This window comes from Hippoglossus stenolepis, chromosome 9 (genome assembly GCF_022539355.2).
Source record: "Hippoglossus stenolepis isolate QCI-W04-F060 chromosome 9, HSTE1.2, whole genome shotgun sequence".
Classification (NCBI taxonomy): Eukaryota; Metazoa; Chordata; class Actinopteri; order Pleuronectiformes; family Pleuronectidae; genus Hippoglossus; species Hippoglossus stenolepis.
In genome coordinates this window covers 11,352,377-11,379,246 of record NC_061491.1, presented here as the reverse complement: position 1 = coordinate 11,379,246, position 26,870 = coordinate 11,352,377, and the positions used below count along the sequence as shown (strand labels likewise).

The 26,870-nt window shown below is 40.9% G+C and overlaps 1 protein-coding gene across 2 annotated transcripts; it reads left to right on the top strand.

Moving 5' to 3' along the window:
* The first annotated feature begins 156 nt into the window (after positions 1–156).
* On the top strand, positions 157–26,291 carry LOC118115286 (anthrax toxin receptor 1). 2 transcript variants are annotated; one of them, XM_035166364.2, is made up of 19 exons: positions 157–259; positions 4,026–4,468; positions 7,460–7,531; positions 7,638–7,709; positions 8,284–8,365; positions 8,510–8,543; positions 9,191–9,270; positions 9,873–9,941; positions 10,461–10,541; positions 11,359–11,419; positions 12,403–12,501; positions 15,797–15,866; positions 15,963–16,041; positions 16,446–16,541; positions 18,107–18,148; positions 19,064–19,159; positions 19,363–19,530; positions 20,281–20,361; positions 24,520–26,291. In XM_035166364.2, exons 2-19 carry the CDS (start codon positions 4,287–4,289, stop codon positions 24,949–24,951), a joined length of 1,896 nt encoding a protein of 631 aa, XP_035022255.2. In that variant the 5' UTR covers positions 157–259; positions 4,026–4,286; the 3' UTR covers positions 24,952–26,291. The 2 variants fall into 2 exon arrangements, with proteins under 2 accessions (XP_035022255.2, XP_035022254.2); XM_035166363.2 differs by lacking the exon at positions 157–259 and having other exon boundaries at positions 3,907–4,468.
* Positions 26,292–26,870: the final 579 nt, after the last annotated feature.

Below are 26,870 nucleotides of genomic sequence, written 5' to 3'. Positions count from 1 at the left end.
CTAGGAGGCAGCTCAAGCCAGTGGATTGTGGTGTTTCCACTGTATTGTCTTCATTAGCCTACAGTGTGTGTGTGTGTGTGAGAGAGAGAGAGAGAGAGAGAGAGAGAGAGAGAGAGAGAGAGAGAGAGAGAGAGAGAGAGAGAGAGAGAGAGACCTGTGAGTACAAGGAGACTTGTGAAAAGAGACTTAGAGTTGTTAGACCTCCAGGATCCCGGTTGCATATCTGTATCATTAACAAAAGCAGCAGGAGCTGGAGGAGGTTGTGGAGCATTGAGAGAACATTAATGCATAAAGTAAATATGCGTCACTTTATGTTTGTCTCCTGCTTCTTTAAGTGAAAGTTATTGTCTGCAAAACCTTTTGGTGATGTCATCACCTTTTCTGTTATCATTACAAACCCTGGGTTCATGTTGAGCAGGAAAGTGGCGAAAGCTCTGATCTAGATTTCAGCATGGTATGTGTCCACTGGGGATATATGTGTGGTGGTCTGCTGCACAGATTATATACAAGGTTGGTGATTGCTGTGTTTGGTGTTGCTCCTCTTTAAAAAAAACTGTCACCATGTGGGTGGCTTTTATTTCAAATGCATGCATTTCTGAATCATTGTTTCCTCATCTTCTCTAACTTTTAGTCTGTGCATCTGAAGGTGGACACCGGAGGTTTGGCCTGCCCATTTAGTCATCTGGATACTTTTATTTAGAAACTGTCCATGTTTATCTAACCAGTTTTTTGGTGATTCCTGTTTCCTGTCAGTCGTGCAACATGGGCACCTGATCAAAGCTGTCACATTTTATCATTTACATGATCACAATAATAACATTTTAGATGAGATTGAATGAGTTTCGGTTTGGAGTGATTTGGAGTTTAATGCACAATGCATTCGTAAGGAAAACTTTTATTTTCATGCTCCATGCTCTAAATCCATGGGCTATTTTATTATAATATTTAAATGTTTATGCATTTTAATTGTTTATACATTTAAATAACCTATTACATTTGATGTTGTCTTTGATTTTGATCTTTTTCTTTGTCTTTCTTTGTAAGCACATTATATCATTACATTATTATGTTAATAAAGTCATCACTATTATTATCATGGCATCAGAAATCTTCACAGATTTATTTTAATGTAATATTTTTCTTGTTTGTGTTTTACTGTGGCAAAAGATGTTCAAAGTTCAGAGCTGAAAGTGATAAAATGCATGTTTCAAAATGCTGCTCAGTAAAGCAAAAGTTGTTTATTTGACCTCGACCATCAACACCATGGCAATCGTCAAGAAGGCCCAGCAGCATCTTCATGGCCACTGGGTCAAGCAGGCCAGTTTATCCCTTATGGCCCTCACCATCATTTACCAAGGCACCTTTAAATTGTCAAACTTTATGTTTTGTATGTAAACCTAGTTTAAGCTTTTCCTCACTGAGTGAAGGGTTATGGACAGAGGACGATGCACCTTGTACAGATTGTTAAGCCCTATGAGGCAAACTGTAATTTTTGAATATGGGCTGTACAAATTCAAATTGATTTTATTTTTAGATATTTGAAGATTTGCCTTGCAAATGCATTTTTTTCTGTGAGACAGATAAAAGAGGCAATGGCCCCCCTGTTTGAAAGAACAAGTCTTTCATTAAAAATACACAACATTCATTTTCAGCCTCTCATCTGACAACGTGCTCTTAAGTCTGACTGCGACCATGGTAAGTTCTAATCATTTTAATTTTCTCTTTCATGGTATAAATATTGACTGGGGAAAGTTTAGTGAATCCTGGAGATAAAGAGAGTTGTTATATACTGGTGAACAAAAGTGGTAGAATAATTAGTTTCAACACTGTTGAACAATCTACATGTACAGTAGCAACCAAATTGCCAACATGGTTTCTGTTTGCTTGGACTAAATGTTAAAACTGTTGAATTTGTTTCTTTTTGTCTGTGAAGAAATATTTGTCCCTGGCTGTGCTGCTATGCTGCCTCCTGCCACTGTCAAATGCTCATTGCATCACCATGGTAATTAATCCAGGTAAAAGAGAAACACAATCACACAGGCACACAGGCTGCATTTGTGGTTTATACATTTCCTCATTACAGCGATATATAAAATACTGACACGGTATTACACATTGTGACTGTGATGGAAATTGATTACAGGCATGACACATTGTCAGGACAGTGACGATCAAACGTGGCATGAAGTAGGATCTTCATGGAGGAATAGCAATTGTATGGACTGTACTTGTGGGAGCTGCTGTTCTGCGTAAGTATCACAACATTACAGTGTTTAAATGGAAAAATAACAAATGGAACAGTGTATTTACATGTTCACTGTCTACTGTTAACTGTGTGATTGCAGGTATTCGACCCCTACGGACTTCCCCGCTGACTGTATGTCAGTGTTCGACTCAATGGCATGTGTATACAGAGTGCACAACAGGGATGACCCAACAGTACAATGTCCAATTTATGCTTCAATTGGCAAGTGATGCAGTCATCGGTTCAGGTGGCATCAAGGGCTGAAGTATTTTATTTCTGTTGTTGTTGTTGTTGGGTTGGGGGGTGTTTCGTTGGTCGGAACACACAGCTAAGGAGGAAGCACGGCTGCCGGAAATAGAAAATAAAATGCTTCTACAAATAAAATTTCAAATGAATAAATAAACTATTAATTCCCGACTTACTTCGTTTTGCTCATCCTTGTATAAGAACAAAGAGAATTTGTAACAACAGAGAAAAACAAAACATGTTAAAAGGGCACTCCACCAGTTTTACACATGAAAGTCACTTGTTAAAAAGAGTAAACCACTCTGACTGTGTTAACAGTTCTACACTGTTCTCTATGGCTCTGGAGGGAGGTCTCCAGACTAACCCTGAGTTTTAGCTTTAGTTTAGGAGCTATAAGTAAAACAGAACAGGTTGCATTATAAATACATGTATGGATTTTAGGAGTAGGGGAGTCAAATAAGAGTCATGAGAAAATGCAGAATTTAAAATTTTTTGTAGACCGACAAATACTAGAGACACTTACCTCAAAATATCTGTTGCTCTGATTCTTACACTTCACCACAGACAGCAGGTGAGTGAGTGAGTGAGTAAGTGATGATGGTGGATGGTGCGTGGAAGAGGAGGCGGGAGGAGCAAGAACGAGGTGTCACACACACACACACGAGAAGCTGGAATTTCATCAAAGCTAAAACTTGATTGTAAACTTGATTGTCTCATGGTGAATAAAAGGAGAAGCCAGCAGGCAGCATGGAGGAGTTCTGCACATTTGAATTAAGCCATGTTAGCAGCTAAGGTACAGGTACTCTTAGCCAAATGCACCTATCTGGCAGAAATGTGGACAATTACAGTACTATACCATTCTTAGTTTAGCAATTAGCTTGTATATTTTTTTGTAACCATCTTTTGGCATGTTTGTATGATGCCATTTGTAAATAGGCAGTAAACTCAAACCTCACATGGTGGGCATGTGTAGGGAGAAGAAATGGATTAAATAAACATGCAGGTCATTGAATGAGTTTTTGGGGGTCCCCCGAATCAAGGTGTGAATGGCTGTTGATGCATGTAAATCTAAATGGGATGATATAAATCACATGGGGCACTTTGAAGGAGCTAAAGAGAGAGAGTTATCCTGCCTCCTGTATTTCTGATATTCAGTTCCACATGTGTGTTCATAGGGGTGTGATGGAAACTTCAGGAGCACCCCTCACTATAATGTAAGCCTAAATATGACTAAATACAGAAAAACCCAGTTATTAAGTCTGTGTGTCATTGTACAAAAACAGTCACCAGCCATGAATTACCACTAGGAGGCAGCTCAAGCCAGTGGATTGTGGTGTTTCCACTGTATTGTCTTCATTAGCCTACAGTGTAAGAGAGAGAGAGAGAGAGAGAGAGAGAGAGAGAGAGAGAGAGAGAGAGAGAGAGAGACCTGTGAGTACAAGGAGACTTGTGAAAAGAGACTTAGAGTTGTTAGACCTCCAGGATCCCGGTTGCATATCTGTATCATTAACAAAAGCAGCAGGAGCTGGAGGAGGTTGTGGAGCTTTGTGCGTGCTGAGCAGGACCCAGTGATGAGACAGCCTCAACAACAACAACAGTGAGACCCTCAACACTCATGCTTCCTCTCTCTCCTCCACGTCTACCTGTGAGTTACTGCTCTCCTCTGGATTACTGCTTTTCCTTTTCCATGCTGAAGGCACCTGTGGAGGATTGAACCTGCAGGAAGGACCAACTTCTCCTACCAAGTTTTTATTTTATTTTAATTTAAGCTGGTTTAGTTCATCACCTCATCGGTATGAGATTTTCTTCAGCTGGAATAATGCCTTGGTGCTGGAGTAGAAACTCCTGGTTTCCAGTGGTGCTGGGTGCTGCATTAGTTGTGCTCACTGCTGGAAATGCTGGACCGGACGAGGCAAGAAGGCAGGCTGGGTCGTCCTCGTGCTATGGAGGCTTCGACCTCTACTTTGTTTTGGACAAGTGAGTATAGTCTGACACACATGATCTGACACAGTTAGATGGGATGGATTAAGAGGATGTTAAAATATATGAAAACCACTGGGTTTAATAAGAAAGATGAATTATTTTTGAATCTGGAAATTTCACCTCCTGCAGTGACTGAACCTGAATTGAATATTCCATCAACCTGTATCTACTGCTTGTCTTAAAAACGATGTATTCTTATGAGAGAACATTAATGCATAAAGTAAATATGCGTCACTTTATGTTTGTCTCCTGCTTCTTTAAGTGAAAGTTATGCAAAAGTCTGCAAAACCTTTTGGTGATGTCATCACCTTTTCTGTTATCATTACATCCTCTGGGTTCATGTTGAGCAGGAAAGTGGCAAAAGCTCTGATCTAGATTTCAGCATGGTATGTGTCCACTGGGGATATATGTGTGGTGGTCTGCTGCACAGATTATATACAAGGTTGGTGATTGCTGTGTTTGGTGTTGCTCCTCTTTAAAAAAAAACTGTCACCATGTGGGTGGCTTTTATTTCAAATGCATGCATTTCGGAATCATTGTTTCCTCATCTTCTCTAACTTTTAGTCTGTGCATCTGAAGGTGGACACCGGCGGTTTGGCCTGCCCATTTAGTCATCTGGATACTTTCATTTAGAAACTGTCCATGTTTATCTAACCAGTTTTTTTGGGGCTTCCTGTTTCCTGTCAGTCGTGCAACATGGGCACCTGATCAAAGCTGTCACATTTTACCATTTACATGATCACAATAATAACATTTTAGATGAGATTGGATGAGTTTCGGTTTGGAGTGATTTGGAGTTTAATGCACAATGCATTCGTAAGGAAAACTTTTATTGTCATGCTCCATGCTCTAAACAGTAAAATCAGTTCCCAAAATGGTGAGTGTCTCACATGAAAAGTGTTTACCTGAGTTTACTTGACAGGGACTTGAAGGGGAAGCACTTTATACTGTCAGCTAATATATGCATTGCCTCCTTGGCACTAACAATGAACTTACCCACACTGTTGCTTTTGGATTGTAGCAGAACACTTACCTTATGTAATGCTCTTTTTTTTTTTGCAAGATTGGTTCGCTACGAGCCAAAATATTTTGCCAACTAGGTCAACAGTAAATTTATCATCCAACTCCAGATTTCCTTATCTAGAGGATGGACTTGGTTGTATTTCAGTTTGCATTCTCCCTCTCTCCTTGTTGCTCCTCTGTTTATAGCCCCCCATGACACTGATGGATTTTCCAGTTGTCCTACAGTACATGTCAGTGCCAACTCCAGGCACTCTGCTGTTCCTCTGAGGGGAAATAAGGCAATTGTGTGTAACAGAGAGTGATTGTTAGGGAGAACCTTGTTTTAACGACACCGATTTATTTTGCATGTGTGACCTGACAGCATTTACCGTTGAAAAAAAAAAATCACTCTTTTTAGCTGGCCCTTTTTAAAATAATTTCTCCAGGCCGCAACGTAGCTTGCTTCTGAACAGTGATGTCCTCCACCTGCACTCAATGTCCTCTCGGAATATCGGCCTGACCTCACTTCTCCATGTCTGTGCTGCCCTCACTCCATTAGGTCCAGATGTTCCAGTGTTTCAGTCCGTTGGCTAGACTGTTGTGTCATGGTAACAATGGAAAAATAGATTTTTAAAGAAATGTTTCAGGAGGATTTGGTGATTGAAAGACATTTTGAAAAGCCTCAATACTGATACACACTACTATATACTCTAGTTTTGATATTTATAAGAAGATAATTAGATGAAAGGAAATATATCTATACTAAAAAAGCTACTCCTACTACATCTATTTATTTTTACTTCCTTACGACAACAGAGCAGAGAGGACTTTTTGGCCGTTGTTAGAAAGTCCAACAAAAACATCACAGGGGAAAATGTGAGTCCCAACAGCTCTGTTCTGAGTTCATTAACAAAGAGGAGGTAGTGAGCAAGATGATCAACATCCACACCGACCTGGTTGCATGAAACCCTAATGAGGATACGTTCATCTGACTCCAATGATAATAATTCACATAATTAAGAAGAAACAGAATTGCAGGTGCATTATGAAGATGTTAACAGAAATCTGAGGAGTACGATGTAATTGCTACTTCTCAGGGTCAACCAGCTGTGTTGCATGAGCAGGTTTTTCTCTTCAACTGCTCCCTTCAGAGGCTGTTTCCTGGGTGGATCACTGAATGGTCAGGGGACGACACAAAACAACTACAATGGGATGCAAAATGATAACAAAGAGATGCAACATGAGAAAAAATTTAATATCATAGATTGCATAGAAAGGTGGACAATGCATCTCCGCTTCCTCCCACTAAAGCTCAGATATATGGTTGTAAGGTGCCCCTGATATGCTCGACCAACTCGAGTCAGTATCAGCTGTCAAATTATGACGTTTCACCCTGTGTTTACCAAACCTACAGGAAAAATCAACTAATAAAATGTTATTTGTGTAACCCACATTCAAATATGAACATGCATCAGTGTGATATAAACTACCTAAGTGACAGAAACCATCTTTGAGAAAAATGTATTTGAAATTTTCTTTGACTTTGTAAGTTTGGTCCATGTCCCATTCACTAACAGGGAGGAGGCAGGGTTTATGACCCTTACTGCGGCTTGCCACCAGGGGGCAATCAAGATGATTTGGCTTCACTTTTAAGTCGCTGTCATGTCGTCCAACTTTATATACAGTCTATAGTTGTAATACAAATAAATAAATAAAAAGAGTGGGGCTAGAAAGTTGCATGAAGTGACTATAAAGTGAAGACAAATCCAGAAAACCACTACATATGCATCATTTGTCTCTCTTTGTCTTGGTTGACTTGCCACAATGCAAGAAGGGTTGGGGTGCTCGTAGATGTCTGTGCCATGGGTCCAATGTCCATGGGTCCACAGTCCATGGTCTGTTGTTAACTTGACAGAGGTTATTAGATGCACAAGTGTTTGATCGGATCCTCACATTCAATTTGTCTTTTCTCTTCTCTCTCAGATCTGGGAGTGTGCAGAACCACTGGACAGAAATCTACCACTTTGTTGAACATCTAGCTCATAAATTCATAAGGTAATAAAAAATCCTGGTTGTGTCATAAAGCAACTTTGGGAAAGGATACAACAAGAACTGATTATTGATTTAACAGAGTGCATTCCCCTCTTCTCCTTGCCCCCAGTCCACAGTTGCGGATGTCCTTCATCGTGTTTTCCACTGACGGACAGATTTTAATGAGCCTGACAGAAGACAGGTGGGTGCAGATCCCCTCAAAATTAATTTCAATCCTCTGCTTCTCTGTCGTCCATCTAAAAGGAATGAGCGTAATACCAGATTTGGACACAGGTCACACACAGATTGTCTGCGTTTTTTTTATGATCAAGAGATTCCAGACATACTTTCCCTCGCTGTGATCTGATGATAGTGTCAAAGGTCTGGATGGCTCTTTCATCATGTGGTTTTTGACACATTGTGGGCAGCTTATATACCTAGTCTTTCCCCAGCAGAGTGTCTCTACAGCCACATAATCTTTTCACTGCTTTCCTCACATCTTATTCTACAAAGGACTCATTTCCTGTCTAGCTGCGTGACAGTTTCTCAAGCCAATACAAACCAGGGCTGTTTCAATTTATTCATCTGTTACACATTGCCGGTATTTCCTCCAAATTGCTGCTCTTATGGAAACTGTTATTCTCTTACCCCGCCTTGCAGCGTCTAGTTTTAGTCAGAAGTATGTTCTGAAAATCATCCTACATAATCAATATTTTCCATTAGATTGTATATTATCAGAAATGTGTATTAGGTTGTGATCTGTTTTGTCTGCTCAGGGAACGCATTCGCAAAGGTCTGGAGGAGCTGCAGGGGGTCCTTCCAGGGGGAGACACCTTCATGCATGAGGGCATCTTGAGGGTGAGCGGCCACTCTGAGCTTTATCTCCAGAATATCTCCAAACTTATAACACCCCCCGGTCCTGAGCACTAAATGACTCATTCACTCACTGCATGCTACCAGATAAATAGTCCACTGTTTCATTCCGGCTTATCTTTTTCACAGGCCAGTGAGCAGATATACTATGGAAACACTGAAGGTAAGGTTTGGACAATTCTTCTCTTCTGTGAACAATGATTTAAAATGTTGGTCAAAGTTGATTCGATTTAAGAAATCTAACTGTATGAACTTATTTGTGACCATCTGTGTTTATGTCATTTATATGAAAGGGGGCTGGTAATTTTGAATGTGTGTAAGTGTATTGTTCTGTTTGGTATTTGGATTACACTGAAATGAACGAAATAAATTAAACTGAGTTAATGAGTTCAATGCTAAATCATATATTTTAATAATAGCTCCATGATAGTGTCAACAAAAACTGAATATTATAGGCATCATAAAAGTTGACTTTATGGCAGAACAGTTGTAATTGATAGAATCAGATTGAACAGGTGAACCTACTCAAATTGACAGTGTGTGGTGTAGTGGAGTGGTGAGTCAACATAATATAGTTTTAAAATGTCACAAACCAACCTGAATAAAAGCACAGAATGAGTACTTACTTCTAATTGGGAGTTCTGGTGCGTTTTTCTGGGATAATAACTAATTGTGTGATACAGATTACAATGAATTAGACCGTTAGAGAAGTAATTCAGGGAGCCTTTATACTGCTGCCTATTTATTTGCAAAGCATAATAGGAGGAAACGCTATGAGAGCAGCATTGACCGAATTCTTTCTGTGTGCAGGTTATCGCACTGCCAGCGTTGTCATCGCTCTGACAGACGGAGAGCTGCACGAGGATCTTTTCTATTACGCTGAGAGAGAGGTGAGAGAGCTACAGAGAGGTTAAATGGGTCTTACAAATTAGAACCAGGTGAAATATGTGACTGTGCACGTGACGGACCACATCAAACACTGCCACCCTACACACCAGCACTTTGATCCTCCTCCTTTAGTCTGGAAAAACGGGGTCAAAACGTCTGTCAGATTTATACATGTGAGCACAGTCGTCCTCGTCTGCACATCTGCACTGGGATGTAATGATTTATTTGCACCTCAGATCATCCAGACTCTTCAGGTGAAGGCTTTAGAAAACCTGAGAACAGCTTTGAGTGCCCTCACAAGGAAGTTTTCACCCCAGCCTGAAATGCTGTGGGACGCCTTATTGTCATTCAGTGTCTACTGAGCTTGCTGTTTTTGGTTTTCATGCATCTGTGTGACATTTCTCTTCCACATGAGATCTGAATAATATTTTTCAGATGAAATATGGTGTTACTCAACTTCTTATAAAATCTTTTCAGAGGTCCAACCCACACAAGTCTATTTTCACCATGTTTTGGACGATGTTGTGAAATGCAGAGGTGTAATTGAACCCAGGTGTTGAGCTTCTTCCTGTTTTTGCTGTGAATCTGTGTGTGTATCTGATAGGCCAACCGTTCCCGAAGTCTGGGGGCCTCAGTTTACTGCGTGGGGGTGAAGGACTTCAATGAGACACAGGTGTGTTGATGTGTCTGATGACATCTGGGTTTCAGGAAGCATTATGGATAACAAGATTATCAATTTAAAGCTTTGTAATTCAAAACCAATTTTTCAAGTAGCTGTAAATTGCTTTAGATTACAAAGATTGTATTGTTTTGTATTAGTTTAAATTGTTTATACAAGTTAGTTCAGACTGCCAACTCTGGTCCTAGAAGAAAACTAAAGTTAATGTAAGGACATGATATGTGTTACAAATGTTTTTGAAGCTTTTATCCAAGTAATTTCAGCCTGATCATTGCAGAGTTGGTCTAGATATCTTTTTTTCTTCTACTTTGTGTCAAAATAGTTTTAGTTTGTCTTCTATTAAAAAGGAAATTGTTTCATTGTGTTAATAACTTCCATATGTACTGCCCCATAATCAAGTATCCTCCCACTGATTCTGCTATGATCAGACAATTTCCGAAAACAATGAATGAAAAAAAAATGTCTTGGATGAAGAAGTGTAAGGTTCACTGTGTTGACTTGTTTCCTCTGTAGCTGGCAAAGATTGCTGATAGTAAGGACCATGTCTTTCCTGTAAATGACGGATTCGAGGCTTTGCAAGGGGTCATTGATTCGGTAAGGATTTAACTTTAACTAACTAACTCAAACAACACCAACTGCAATCAGGACTGATAAACAGCCTAATATAACTGTCTGTATTCACTTCTCCTTTAGCACACTCACTGATTGAATAGCTCGCAGCAAACAAGACTAAATAGGTTTAAAGCATGATAACTTATTCCATCCATGGAGCCTGGCCAGGCACAGAATTCCAGGAAAACCTGCTGTTACTGTGACTTTGCTATTGATCAACACGACTCAGCCAAACATGATCAGAACGTGTGCTGTACCTTTTCAGACCAACCTCAGTGGTGTTTACTTAAACTTTTGTCGCTTGAAAAAATATATAACTGTTTGTCATGCAGGAGTAGTTGTAACTGGGATACAAGGTTTGTTGAGGAGTTAAAGGTCAGACAGCTGACTGAGCTGACTGTCACCTGGAGCAGATTAACTAAGTTTATGAGTGAGACTGTGAGGCATGAATCTGTCATCTTCTTAGAGTTATAGTGGGTTTGTTCCTAGAGAGCATTGAGTACAGACACATCTGCAGAACACAACTGAGAATAAATGGAAACTTCAGACCAATAGACAAAAGGTTTGTGAATATGCCCATTAAAGACCCAGAACTGTTTATAACCAGTCATTCTGTCAAGAGGAGAATACATACTGCAATACAAAAGACATGGACACTACACTGAATACCAGGATCAAAATATTATCTTCACATTGTGTTAAAGCAGAACAAATGTTGGAGAGTTTAAGGACACTACAAAGCCAGGGGCCTGATGCTGCTCTGATGAACTTTGTGAATTCCTTCCCTTTGTCTCCTCAGATCCTGAAGAAGTCATGTATTGAGATTCTGGCAGCAGAGCCCTCTAGCATCTGTGCAGGAGGTAAGAGATTTTCTTCCCCTCCATTCTCCTTAGGATGCTCAAAAATGTAATAAGACTAATAATCTTCAGCATAAGAATAACTCATAAAAACTCCTCATAAGAAGCACAACAGGCTGTAGTGTCAGGTCCTATGAAGGAAATACACACACGGTGTCTTAAAAGTCCAAAGCATAGACTGTTAATAAAGAGAGTCCACACGATAGCCAAAAGTGAAGCCAAAGCATTTTGATTTCCCCCTGGTGGTTGGCTGAAGCATAGGTCATAAACCCTGCTGCCTTAATGTTAGACGATATGGACCAGACCAAATCAAAGTACACATCCAATACATTTTTCTCAAAGATGCTTTCTCTCATTTTTGTTAGTTCTTATCACACTGGAGTTTGTTCAAGTGCTTATTTTCCCAGTAAGTTTGGTTTTAATTAGCGATTTGATGTTGGAAAAATAGGTGAAACATCATGATTGACAGCTGAGACTCACTCTCAATTGGTCGACCGCATCTACGAGTGGCACCTCCACTGCGGTTCCACCCACTGATTGCTACTGCATAGACTCTGGCTCCAAATCACGTCTTCAGCACAAGACAGCAGCTGATAGATCCTGGATATTTTGGCTTCATTTCTGGAGAGTAGGAGGACGTGGAGATGTGTCGTCCATCTGTATTTACAATCCATAGTCCACAATCATTTAACCCAGACTGTGTGTCAATATCAGCTTCAGCACTTTGACACAAATTATATCCTTGTTTTCCAGTGTCAGTTTGCCATGTGCTGGGTTTGTGGTTTTAGTCTCAGAGAAACTGCAGCGTCATACCACACATCAAGTATTCAAAGTATTTCCGACAGTTATTATATTGACAAGGAAATTGTAGTAGTTGAGTAAGTGTTCCATATTGGATAATGAAGAGTTTGGGTACTGCTTTGGAACAAAAAATATTAAAAAAAACCAACAACCTTATTTTCAGTTGTTCTCTTCTCCTCACCCAGAGACCTTCCAGGTGGTGGTGAGAGGAAATGGATTCCTCCACGCCCGAAATGTTGATAAAGTCCTGTGCAGCTTCCGAATCAACGACACCCTCACCAAAAGTGAGTGAACACCATCTAACTCAAACCAGTTCATTAGCAATAAAAGCAGCTGGAATACACGTAATCAGAATTACGCGTAATTGAGCGTCTTGCTCGTCAAACACCAAGTGAGCCCCTCAGCTGGAGTCCTCTTTGATCCAAAAAGCATCTATGCTGGTGTTACTGGTATCATAGCTGTTTTTACTTTAAACAACGCACTGTGCAATTTTACAACCTGGAAAACAGCCAGAGACAGAACCACACATGAGGCAGACGGAATGAAAAGGCCTCAGGGATACAGACAGTTTCCCCACAACACTTACTAGTGGTCTTACTGTAATAGTTGTTAAAACCACTTCCTCCAGTGCACACTGCAGAAGCTGCAGGAGGTGCTGGTTAAATTTCAAAGCAAGCTATTCACCAGACTCGAGGCACTAACCCACGTCTGCTCCTCTGATGAATAGACATGTTTCTTTTTCAACCTCATGTTAGTGCATCCTCTTTTCTCAGTTATTCAAATTTGGAATTCATTACTTAATCATCATTAACTTTTTGTCTGTTCATCACTTCTGTCAACTCTCCTTTACGTTGTGGTTTATTAAGATGTTGCAATAAGGTTAATTTGTTTTTGTAGCCTAATCCATGCATATACTGCATACACAGCAGGCTATACAGAACAGTATATTTATGTTAGTTTTATTAGTTTCCCAGAGAGCCTTCCCTTTAATAATGGGTAATTTGGTTCTGGGCATCTTGCTCTTTGAATCAAATTCTTCAAACAAAGCAAAAGTCGATTATTTTTAGAATTCAACAAACTTAAACAATCCCTGTGGATGATTCTTATTTCTGCATGACACATCACACAACTTCCTGCAGATGAACCGTGGACATGGAAACAATTTGAGTAAAATGATCTCCTTAAGTCAGCTCCATTACACTTATTCTCCTCCTCCAGATTCATCCACGTCTCCAGATTGTTTAGACACAATTCTCAATTCTCTGGAACTTGTTTACGTCACATCAGGGATAAACTTTAAATGAAAACAATTCGGCCATGGTTAGCTCAGCTGCAGATAAACATGGGGTAGATAGTCTATCAGAAAAAACTATATATAGGCTACATCTTCACTTGCCCTCGTTGACTCGCTCCAGCCCTAAGCATACTTTGCAAATATGGTGAAATGGTGGAAAGGAAAGAAAGACAGCAGCAGCAATATGTAACTATCATGTGCCGAGCAGATGAATTGGTGTTTGAATTTGTGTTGCCAGGAAAGAGAAGCAGAAAATAGAGTGAGGCGTGCTGGGTTTTGGCAGGTCCTGTTCTGAGCTGTCCATTGTTTTGTTGCAGTGGACAACACTGAACAATGTAAATAAAGAGACAAGACATAAGGAATAGACATTCTGGCATATGTGCTTTTCAGTTGGTTGCCAAGATTTAGATGAGAACATCCATCCTCCTCTAATGTCTGTATGAAGTTCCTGCTTGCAGCTGGTTAGCTTGACTTAGCTTAGCATAAAGACTGTAAGGATGGGGAAACTTAGCTTGCCTTTGATGAAAGCTTTCAAAACCCACTAATTGACATGTTGCATTGTGTCGGTTTAATCTATTAAAAAAACAGGGTATGTAATGGACAGTTGTGGTTCTACTTGCTGGAATTTTCAATGGTTAACTGGAAACATCACAGTGGCAGCAAGAGTCCCAGGAGTCATTAAGTATAGAGTCTGTAGAAATTCAGGAGAATTTGATGTAATGCACCTTGATGTTAGTGGCCACCCACCAATAAACCAAACAAAGAAGAAGAGAATTTGATGTGAGAAGACAGCAGGGGATCCCCAGCTGGATTCACTGCGAGCGAGTGGATGTCACTTCTAATGCATGACAGACGATGATGTCAAGAGAGTTTGTGGTGAGCTGCTGACGGCATCTGTGTGTTGCAAAGAAAATCACATGATCTCTGCAGCAGAGTTAATACGTCGCTTCCTGTCTCTGCAGCGTTGCCAGATGGGAAATGTTGAAGTATCGTACCAGGAGCTTAAAATTATCATATTTCTCGCCTGAATAATGCAGAGGATTTGTTGCTGTTGTGAACGCATCGGTGCAGAGAATCTTCCGCTGCCGTGTGCATTCGTGAAAGGCAAACTGCGGGTAAACTCCGTGGCCAGGTCATGTCTAAAGACGGATTATGAAAATGGCAAACAACCCTTAAAACCAAAACTCATCCTGATTTATGTTACTAAAAACAGAGCCAATTGCTAGCTATTTCTCTTTGTTCCGAGTCTTTATGCTAAGCTAGCTAGCTAGCATAGTATTTTACCCTACACATGAGACATTGATCTTCTCATCCATCTCTCCGCAAATCAGCTATTAAGTGTATTTCCTAAAATAAAATGTCTGACCTATATATTGAGTCTGATAAGTTGCATTTCTTCAAGAAGTCAAATATACAACTGTCTGTCTGACCCTATACTGTCTTGAGCTTGCCAACAATAAGTCCCATCTTTTGGTCTTTCTTATGATTAATGCCAGCTTTAGAAACAATTCAAAGTTGAACTCTGCAGGGCACCACAGTCAAACCTAGCAACTACCAACCTACCAACACTTCAGTGGAAATCTGAAGACTGTTGAAATGTTTGACTTTGCTGTAGTTTTTTTTCTTCATTCTTTTTCCTGTTGTTTTAATGTTGTAAGGCCATTCTGAGTGCGAGGTGGTTGCATATTTTTATTTGTACACCGTACCACTGTGCTGCATGGTGTTTTTAGGAAAGACCAGTCGTTACCTACTGTGCGACTGCGTGTATTGATTTCCTCAGTCCTGGGGTATGCTCTCCCCTCGCCAGGATAAACAGACAGGCCTGGTGTGACGACACTCGTTGGAGCCACTTTCTTAAAAAGCCAACTGGACAAGGATCTACATTTTGCCTGAAAAACAAAAGCTGCGGTGAAACAGCTTGTAGTGATGACTCTGAGGGGAATACATATGTCCTCGCTCAGCAGACAACAAAGCACAGTTTTTGAAGACACTCTCTTCTCTAACCCTTTTTTTTATTTGAGCGAAGGATATGTACTCCCTTCTTTTATTGAATTAAAATGAAGTAATGTGGCACTAATCAGTCAGTAGAGAAATCTTTCTGTAATCAGGCTAAATAATCATATAATCTGAAAGGTGACTCGGGTCATGACTTGTGAGTAAAACTCCTGCTTTGCGAGCTTTGTATGTTAGTGACTTTACCACTGACCATGACCACAAGACAAGACTGGAATACTTGACTGATTCTTGTGCTGGTTTTTATGATCCCTTTCCCCCGTGTGCTCTAGTGGTGAAGCCTTTGATTGTGGAAGACACATATCTTCTCTGCCCTGCACCAGTGCTTCAAGATGAGGGGATGTAAGTCCTAGATTTTATTCAAATGAATGAGAGATTTCATCTGCTCTGTTTTTAAAGACCCCAGTAAATGACAGCAGGAACATTTTTCTTTTTCAGGGTAGCAAATCTTTACGTCAGTATGAACGAGGGTCTCAGTTTCATCTCCAGCTCAGTCACAATAACCACTGTGGGATGTGTGAGTACAATTCACTTTACTAGCATTTAGCTTTGAAACTGGAATATTATGAGGTCATGGTACATTGCATAGCAATAATGATAGAAAACACACACATAAAACCAATCAAAACATCCATCCATACATACAGTGGGCCTGGCACTAATCCCAGCTGACATTGCCCAAGAAGGATCAGTCAAAACAGTGAACTTAGTAAACACTTGTCTAAATGATGGATGCAAATTATTTGAGGTTTTTCAGCACAAGCAGTCATTGTCTTTGGTGTAACAAGCTTTGAAAAGGCTACATAAGATCAAAAGAGCCTCTTTCCTACATGACGCATCGAGCCCAGAGAAGTGGTTGACATGGATTTAGTGCTCTACTTATTCAGACTGTGGGAGTTGACGTGTCTGTCTCTGTTACAGTCTGATGGGACCATCCTGGCCATCGCCCTGCTCATCCTGATGCTGCTCCTGATCTTGGCTCTTCTCTGGTGGTTCTGGCCTCTTTGCTGCACTGTGGTGAGTTTTCTCAAATACTAATGCAAAAATAAGATGCACACATGCTGCTTTACAGATGGCTACTGGTCTAACTAGCTTCTTCAAACTCTAGATGGTCTGAAACAGGCCTGGAAGGCAGCAATGTTGCTTGTGGACAATGCAACAGGCAGAAATGTCTTTTCCAGGTCTGTCTTGTCTGGCTAACGCCCCCCAAGGCATATTATTAACCTTAACAACACTCTCATGGTGAGAAGGTTAGTCATAAGTCAACAAGGGCATCTGGCTCCTTTGGATCCCTGCAGCTGAATTTAGTCCAGAGGAGGAGGTCAAGGCCACTGGGTGAATGTGTGTTTAAGTAATTATTCTGCTGTTTAAACAATCAGTGTTTCTAAAGGTCACAGCAGGTGACCTCTGAGTCTCACCTCTCAATACAGCCTCAGTATATGCACTGGAAGACTTAATCAATTCTTCCACCAGTAATAGCTCTAAGTTTCCAACTAGTGACGTGGAAACAAAAACCCACATAGGCTGAATGTTTTGGGTTAATATCTTTGTTACTATGGTGGTTTTTAGAAGCAAGATAGCTCTCCAGGAATAAAGTGTTATGAAAAATATTTGTATGACAATCATTTGCTTTGCATACAGTAACAAGAGGAAATATAAGAACACACTGTGCCATGTGGTCAAACTGCCAACATCACTATATCTCAACAAACTCTCTTGTTACTCATGTTGCCTTCTGTCAAAATCTGTATTTCTCCTTTCAAATTAAAAGCGGGGTGTCTCTTCAAAATCCAGTCCAATGTTTCCAGAGCTGGAAACAGCATAGAGCTGAGAGGTGCCAGAGAAAGATGTCAGCTTTTACAACATGGCCTTCCCTCCCTTTACTTTTTTTTTTCTGTTCATGTCCGTTTCTTTGCAAACTCAACTCTGTGCAAGTAAGTCTGTTTAGGAAAAGCGATGCTAGGTTACCACAGCGAATCGTTTCGTGTTCCAGGATTTGGAGACACATGGAGGAAAATCCCAAATAAGAAACAGGATTCCTTAATTTGCTAAGTGCATTAAGTGTAGAAGAAACCGTGTTGGAAAAAGAAACACTGACAGCTCATATGGTGACTTATATACGGGCGAAAGAGACCAAGTGGATGGTGAAAGACAGACTAAACTCTACATGCTTAAAACTACATTCTGTCTGTGTGCAATCCTGTAAGGCTGATACTGTACGACACACTCGGAAAAATGGTAAAAGTAGATGGTTAAAAAGTAAAAAACACATACTAGGATAAACAAAAAGTATCAATCCTTTATACAGAAAATAAGAGCAGTTTTTATGAGCCTGTTACTCCTCCTTTCTCCTAATCAACAACCTCAGGCCAAACAATCTGGATTGCAGATTTCTAGGTCAGTGTTGAAAAAAAAAAAAGATCCAATTCCTCAGCCATGTGTTGTGTAACCATCGTGTTGCACACAGAGAAGACTTTGCTTTAAAACGCAGATGATAAACGAGTGTGTGACTTTTGTCATCTTCCCATGTGTAACAACACGTTCCTTCTTTCTCCTCTCATGCATGTCCCCTCCCCCCACAGATCATCCACGAACCCCCACCTCCACTTGAAGAGGAGAGTTCGGTGAGAGCTGCTCCGTCTCCGCTTGATCTCTTTCTTATGACTCAAAAAGAAAGGAAAACAACTCATCATTTAATATTCAGACAGCTGAAAATGTTTAGTTTGTGTAATTGCTGAGTTTACTCTGGCAATTCGAACCTCAGTAACCACGCTGCGTCATTCACTCACTCCCTGGCATGAAACGCAGATTTCACTCAATTAGCAGTTCATCATTTGTGATGTGAGTTAACGCCCTCGTAGAATAATAATGAAATCCTGACTTTTACTGTTGTTTTCTGCACCTCCATGTCCAGTTTAAACACCACCGTTTTGTAATCCAGATTTTTATTCATGGTTTCTGGAGCTGGAGCTGGAGCTGTTCAGACCTTTGTGGAAAAAGTCAAAATTTAGCCAATAACATTGTTTCACAAGATTTTGATAACCAAATCCAAATAAATAAGGTACAGTTGCCCAAAGCTTGCATGCAACTGCGTGACATATCAGTCTGTATTTATTTACCAGAGTTAAACTGAAAAATATGTTTAACTGGAGAATTTGTTTAAAAACCAGACTCCAGTGGCAGCCACGGCCTCAAAGACAACTTTCAGACTTCATTATGGTTTCCTGTGTAAGACATCCTTGTAGATTATGAATCTTAGAGGGTGTATAAAAGAGCTGAAACATCACAAACTTTGCCCAGTGGGCTTTGTAATTTCCTCTAATATGACAGGCTCAGAGGGGACAGAATGGGGAGAGCAGACAGAATATTACCTCAAATGAGCCGCATGGTGACAAATGAGAAGGCATCTACCATTAGGAGTTAGCTCCTAGGTGATTATTGGGCATGTGTACATTAACCACAAAAGCTTGTTAGCTGTAGGTGGTAAGCCTTTAGATGATATATCACAATAAAACCTACGTCCTGCCCCTGTCCCATAGGATGATGAGGACTCTGATACCCCCAAGAAGAAGTGGCCGACTGTGGATGCTTCCTACTACGGAGGAAGAGGAGTAGGTGGGATCAAAAGGATGGAGGTGAGATCTGATGACTTAATTAGAAAGGGGGAACCTTTAAAGTAAACTGCTTAGGTCATTAAGGCTGCTCTAAAAGGCATCTCTAATTATGGAGCACAACAGCAGCTCTCAATTTAACTGCACGTATGCAGAACCATCTTTTTCCACATTTGAAACATTAAGTGTAGACTGTGCAAGTGTCATCATTTCCTCTCTATCCTCAGGTACGCTGGGGTGAGAAAGGCTCCACAGAAGAAGGAGCAAAGCTGGAAAAGGCCAAAAATGCCAAAGTGAAGATGCCCGAGCAGGAGTACGAGCTGCCCTCCACACGGATTCTCAACAATGGCATGCATAAACCCCCGGGGCCACGCAAGTGGTACTCGCCAATCAAGGTACCAGAGCGAGTAGCTGCAGGAGGAGTGCGTTTGGTCTGCAGATGCTCTTTCAAGTCTCAGCGCTGACAACAACTAAGAATGACAAACATATAGACGTTATGAGTTTCATGTGTATGACATACAAAACAAATGGTGGAGAATTTGAGAGACATAAAGCTCAGCTTATGTTTAGTTCATAAAAGCATTTACGATTGTTTAATAGCTTTGCTGAGACATTATGTTTTTTTCCAGCTGTTAGCATGTGTCGGCCTACTGTAAAAGTACATCTGTTGCAAATTACTCCATGTTAATCTGGCTGTGGACATATGAGTAATGGCATTATTAAAATGTTGTTGAAAGTAGCATGAGATGTGTTAAGGTAATAACGCTTTGGTGACTACTGGCACACAGGCCCGTCCTCCAGGGCCAGCACGGGGTTAAAGGAGTTGTTCCGAAGCCTTCCCAGTCAGTGGGGGGATCGCTAATAGAAACCAGACTCCTGTTAGACTGACCTCCAGGGAGCAGCGCTGCACACCCAGCACTTTTGTTTAGTGAGGGAAAACAGCTGCATTTTCTGCCCTTATCCTCAATGTATTTGCTGTGTTCAAAAGTATGAAGAGCCAGTTCACAAACAGCTGAAATGATTTCACTTTGAAACGACTGTAGGAATGGGGATAATACTGTTCATTTGGAATGCAGCTGGAGTTTGGTGCACAGTGTGGGAGAAAATACTAAACGGATGATTTTGTCTTCTCTGTCTTTCCACAGAGCAAACTGGATGCATTGTGGGTACTTTTGAGGAAAGGCTACGACCGTGTGTCAGTAATGAGGCCTCATCCAGGTGACAAGGTAAGACAAACACTTCACAGATGAACTCATGCATCATTATTCAGCCTGTATTTTATCTTAAATGACATAAGGCCTTGGTTGTGCATTAGCATTTGTCAGATTGTAGATTTGTTTGCATCTGACAATGCTGAGTATATAGACCAGCTGTGAGCAATAAGTTGTGCACAGAGAGGCTCATGGGAAAACCTGCAGGGAGCTGGGATTGAAACTGCAGTGTCTGGCTACAGCTCTCACCAATCTAATGACGGCTGGTGAAGTCATCATGAAAAGGAAAAATGTATTTTATCCAAAGTCCAGATTGGGAGTGGAGGGAAGTGATACAGTATGTAACAAGCTGGCAGAATGAATCTGAAGATGGACAATATGGGTTTTTTACAGTTTAAATACGCAAACAATTCAAACATGGCATCAAATGTAAAAAAAATAAAGGCAATTCCCCTGCAGTTCCAGAGTACGACCACTTCAGTTAAACATGATCTAACTATCAGAGAGCACTCTTCCACTTACATTATTTTTACTCTTTATTAATATCTATCACCAACAAATGTTTAAAAATGACATAAAATCCAGAATGTGTGTGTGAATGGTTGAAAGTGATGTGTACTGTGAAGGGCTTCAGAGTGCTTCAGTTGATAAAACAGCGACGGAGAAGATCGTTATGTGGGTTGACTGCAGTTTGGATAACATCGCTCTCATTCACAAAAGTAAAACAATGTGTAATATGCTAATTCTGGACATAATGGAGCTCTTAAAATTGCCAAAGAAAATATGTTTTTTTTTTGTCTCCATAGATATTATTACGGATATATAAAGAGTACTATTGATCCATGTGTTACAAGACAAAACCTCATATCACTGGGGCCAGACTTTGAACAGTCTCTTTCAACAAACATCAAGGCTGTGGCTCAGGAGGTAGAGAGGGTAATCCATCAACATCAGGGATGGTGGTTCGATCCCTGGCTCCTCCAGTCTACATTTTGTTTCCTTGGGCTAGATACTGACCCCCAAATTTCCCGATTGGTGTGTGATGAGAAAAAAAAGCACTGTTTGTATGAATGTGTGTGCGTGAATGGGTGAATGTGTTTTTTGAGCGGTCAACAAGACTGTAATAGTTCTACATAAAATATAGACCACTTACACATATGTAAGGTCACCTGATGCATCACGAGGGGTAACTCCTCATTAGCTTAAAGAAAATATACTCCTTCCTCTATGCTGCAATTGAATCTTTAGTTTTGCAAAATAAAATAAAACACATTGTTTTAATCACCTTTAGCTACTGTATGTGTTGAAAGATAAATTGAATGCCTTTCTACAGCCTTTCACACTTGAGACCAATGAACGCCTCCAGAAAGCCCCTCACAGCTCGCAACAACAGAGTGGAGTTTACCACAGAAACAACCAGGCCCAGTGTCTAAACAATGAGATGTTAATGCAACACACTGAGACTCTCTACTGATCCGCTGCAGAACTATAGAGACAGAGAACAAAGCTCTCCACAGAGACTGTGAGATCCTTCAAACGCACTTCAGTGACTGAAAAAACTGTTCTGACCTTTTCCACTGTGAGCAAAGTTTGAGACCCGGGAGCAAGCGGGAGAAGAAGTAAATGTCAATACACCGATGTGAGAAAGTCTCAGAGATGAGAAGGAAACAGGAAGTTTAGGTGAGAAGAAGATGAAAAATGACTTCCACATGAATTCAAAACTTGAGTTGCTATCCGACTTAAGCTTTGGTAAATTTATATAATGGCCAGTTAATCTTGCTTCCAGGATGTACCGACAATATAACAATATGCATGGGAAGCTACACCTCAGATGAAGCAATATTGAAGGTGGACTGGTCCATGTTAGTGAAGTAACAGTCACCAGCACTGGAGTTAAATTCCCAGGGTCACGTTCCTCGCTTTATTCCCAGTACAGTAAGTGTTGCTGATGCACTGCTCTGTAATTAGAAGTGTAGGAGTGAATCCTCCTCACTATAAAGCTCTTCATTAGTGCACTGTGAAAAAAAGGCTTGGGTCAAGTATCCTTGATGATTTGCAGTAAACAAGCGTGTTCTGGTTGCAATTAGGAGTCTCTTGTCAAAGCCTCGCTTTTATAACTTCCTCTAAATGAATGCAGCGGTGGGGGGGGGGAAGAGGCCAGTTGATCCCACTAACTGGTGCCTGAGAGAAACTTAAGTCAGGTTCCTGTAACAACTCATATGTTTCTGAGCCAGTAAAAGACTAAAGGGATCAAACACAGGGAACAGCAGCAAATTAGACATTAGACATATTCCAACATTTTGTTATCACACATGTTCTCTTAGGTCTGACTGATTTTAAGAATAACTACGATACCCTTCACTGTCGCCCATACTTAAGGAATAAAAATACAGGTTCTGTTTATTTGTTCCATCCTTGTCGACTGTTTAACATGCATCATTTTCCCTGGAGGTCATTTTGCCCTGGTGGTAACACGAGCAGGGTTTTCACTCCTTATCAGTTCACTGCCCCTCCCTGATCCCCTCGGTGCGGCTGTCCAGGGGTGTAACTTGTTTCTGGAATATGATCGTCTCCCTTGCATGACCTCACTTTGGTTTGGATCACAGAGTGATGGCAGGTTAACTTGTTCATTTGAGCAGAGCATTTACAGTACATGGTCCATAACGCCCATAAATTCCCTATAATTGCCCATAAAGTGGTGATTGAGAATTATAGCGTGTGCAGGCTGAGGTCTGTTGACAGTAAAGTGCTGTCGTGCAGATCTGTGCTGACAATGGATGAGGCTTCAGTAAGTGGGAGGCACACAAACGTCTGCTCCAGTCATCAGTCTGTCTGATTTGTAACAGCAAGCAGCGAGGGACGTTTTTATATCTTAGACTAATTCAGCTGTCAGAGCAAGAAAAGTATGGGTTTTGTCCAAGAAATATGATTTAGACAAGCAGACCTCTTCAAGCAAGCAGCACATATAGTTTCTTTACATTATGAGAAACAATCTATCCATCCATTATCTATACTGTTTATCCTGTAAGGGTCGGGCTGGACCTAATCACAGCTGACATTGGGAGAGAGGCATGTACACCCTGGCCAGGTCGCCAGTTTAACACAGAGCCAACATACAAAGACAAAAAAACATTCACACTCACACCTACGGTCAATTTAGAGTCTTCACTTAATATAATCCCAACCTACATGTCTTTGGACTGTGGGAGGAAGCCGGAGTACCTGGAGAAGAAGCCACACAGACACGAGAAGAACATGCAAACTCCACACAGAAAGACCCCGGCCACCCAGAAACAATCACGACAGTTAATCTACTACATGAAGTTATTATAATGACAACTTGGACATTTCATAAATATACCTGTAAACATTTCATATCAACTTTATTCGGGATTTCACCCAACACTGGTTCTCTATCACTCTCTCTGTAACATATTGAGCCGAAAAACTGACAAAATTAAACAAAGGTTTATCACACAAGTGAATTTCCTTTTCCACTTTCTTTAGCATTGTGGGATCGGGTGCTTCTTAACATTTTCCTTGATTTCTCAGGGAATAATTCATGGATCCTGATGGAAAATGTGGGCGATGAGGGGACTGTTGGTGGACGTACAGTATGTGCTCTCTGAGTCACATACGTCCGGTCGAGGCAGATGGCCGCCCACACTGAGTCTGGTGCTGCTAGAGGTTACTTCCAGTTATTGAGGGAGTTTTTCTCTCCACAGTCACCAAAGTGCTGCTCATTGTGGGAACTGTTGGGTTTCTCTATCATTTTAAGGAGTATGAAAAGTGCCTTGAGATAATGTATATTATGATTTGGTGCTATACAAATAAAATTGAATTGAATTGAATGGAGTGCCCTTCTAGTTCACTATGCAGTGCCCTAAGAAATCCCCACAATGGAACGAAAGAACTTTCTGCCAACAATACAACACAAAAACTCTCTGTTTTGAAGAACTACAGGGCCAGTGTGCAAAGTGACGCTGGTTCCCAAGTGTCCAAAATCTAGATTTGGTGCTCATTATACAGTGAAGAGGAGTGAATGAGGGTGTTCAAATCTTTGCCCTTAAACCAGATGCTCCACTTATGTTGCACACGCACAACATGTTCTTCTTATAACAATTTTTGTTGTTGAATGTTCCTCTGAAATCTGGTGTGTTTTTTAAATTTCAGGGCAAATGCATGAACTTCACCCGCATGAAGTCTCCCCCTCCTCGCTACAGCCACCACTCATCTCCCATCTACAACCCCCCGAGCCAGAGTCCACCGCCGCCGCAGGGCACCCTCCCACCGACCCCCAGCAGCCCTCCATCATCTCCGTCTTTCTCCTCCTGCACCCTTATATCCTTGCCTCCAACACCTCCTCCCACCTCCCCCAACCCCTCTCCTCCTATCACTCCTCCCCCCTACACGCCACCTCCCAACCGGGCTCTTCCTCCGACCAACATGCCCACACCAGCGCCGTCTGCGGCCTCAACGACCCCGGCCTCAACGACCCCTTCACCTCCTGCCTCCCCAACGGGCTCCTTGCCTCCTCCTCCACAGGGACCTCCTCCTGGTCGAGCCCCTCCCCCTGCACGCCGTCCGCCGCGCCCTGGGCAGTAAAGCTCCAGCATGGGATGGGAGAGAATCCCACAAGTTTGAAAAAGGCAACACAGAGTCCCACCAGCAATCAGCACATGACCATCATTGATTACCTGGAGGCCAGGACATGTGGACACTTGTGCCACGCTCAGCGGACTGTGGCCTTTCTGCCTTGTGAAGAGGAGCAGCGAGGACTTTTTTTCTGCTATTTGTCTACAGTGAATGTTGTACACATCTAGCACAACAGTGCAATTGCTCTGATGCTTGAATTACAGAGACGTTCCCTATGAATGAGGTCATGCGGGCCGGCTGAAAAACATTTGCCTCCATGGCCCTGTGGGCTGTTCAGGCCCTGATGCCTTCACCATGAGCTCACAAGATTGGATGAATCCAAATCAGCTGCTCAACAAGGAGCAAAGTTGTTTTCAAAATGATCATGACACTAAAATATGTGTAACGTTTCCATCTTTTCTAATAAGAGATAAGAGGAATCTGAAAGTCCCTGTTTTTCTGTTTTAGAAGGTTGAGCAACTGCATGCCATCGTGTTTGAGTCAGTATGTTTGTTCTTTGATAACATTTCTGCCTAGTTTTATACATCATATAAAGATCTTTAGTTTGACTTTTTTTAAGTAAATAGACCAACTTTTTCAAGTTTAAATTTTTGATGTTGGAGAAACAATCCTTGCTTTTAAGTAAACATATTGAAACGTAACTGATCTGAGCTCCTTGCAACATTTGACTTCCATAACCTAATAAACCAGCCTAATGTGCACATAGGAGTAAACAATAAATTGGGATTCAGATACTTACACCTTACAACTATACAGGTGCGTCTCAAAATATTACAATATTTAATTTTGAGTTTGAGTAAATTACCATAAATACTGTGTATCTCTTGGTCAGTGGTCCAAAGTCCTGTTTTCAGATGCCACGCCACATTGATGCAATAACTCTTGATAAAGGAGGCCCTGCCAAGTATTGGCTGAATTTAAATCCTTTATTGATTGATCTTAGGAAATACTCAAATACTTTGAGCTGTTAGACGTAATCATCCAAATTAAAACAAGCTGGAAATATTTTCAATTTCAATATTTCACTTTACGTGTAATGAATCCAGAATATATTAAAGTTTCCCTTAAAAAAATTACTTTTCCACTATATACTAATTGTTTGAGATGCACCTGTATAACTGATATGACCACAATCACAGCTATAGTTAGCAGCGTATATGCTCTGTCGATCAAGATGTGGACAAAATCGTGTCAGAATCAGGGAAAAACTTTGCACATTGTTTTGCTCATCCAGCCACAGACTCTTACGAAAGCTGGTTTTTATGTAAATAATAATTTTGATACAATAACCATGTGTGTTCAGATCTGTGTCTGTGTGTGTGTGTGTGTGTGTGTGTGTGTGTGTGTGTGTGTGTGTGTGTGTGTGTGTGTCAGAAAGAGAGACTAATGTACTGTATGTATTCATGACTAGAGAGAGTCAGTTGCCAGTTTCCTCAATTTTTTTTGCACAACATCCTCGCAGCATGGATCACAATAAAAGTGTTCTGTTCCACGGGTCACATGAAGTTCAGATTGATATGAAGCTGCTCTGTGATGATCAGAGGACTCGCAGCAGAATGCAAAGCAATCACAATCAGAAAGACAGTATGCAACTCTCCGTGGATACAGTATGTAGACACCCATGTCTGTAAACAATCTTAAGTGTATAAAAGTGGACTCTGTTCTTCTGTATTTTCTTCAAAAACCACATGAAAACAACCTCTGAGCCGGAGTTTGTTCCCTAAGCTTTCATCAGAAACCTGTTAAGACTTTATAGGTTTACTCTTGTCTTTCCTTCAGTCTCCCAAAAACATATTCCACAGTTTGTTAAGATATCAAGATGTTCTGTAACTTTCAAATTAAATCCATGTTTTATTCCATGCTCAGTG

What these genes read in the sequence shown, in the direction of transcription:
- LOC118115286 (XM_035166364.2), top strand. Translation starts at nt 4,287, where the DNA reads ATGAGATTTTCTTCAGCTGGAATAATGCCTTGGTGCTGGAGTAGAAAC. An exon ending in TGCATGAGGGCATCTTGAGG is followed by an intron (nt 8,366 to 8,509) that starts GTGAGCGGCCAC and finishes TCTTTTTCACAG; the next exon opens with GCCAGTGAGCAGATATACTA. An exon ending in CACTTGAAGAGGAGAGTTCG is followed by an intron (nt 18,149 to 19,063) that starts GTGAGAGCTGCT and finishes CCTGTCCCATAG; the next exon opens with GATGATGAGGACTCTGATAC.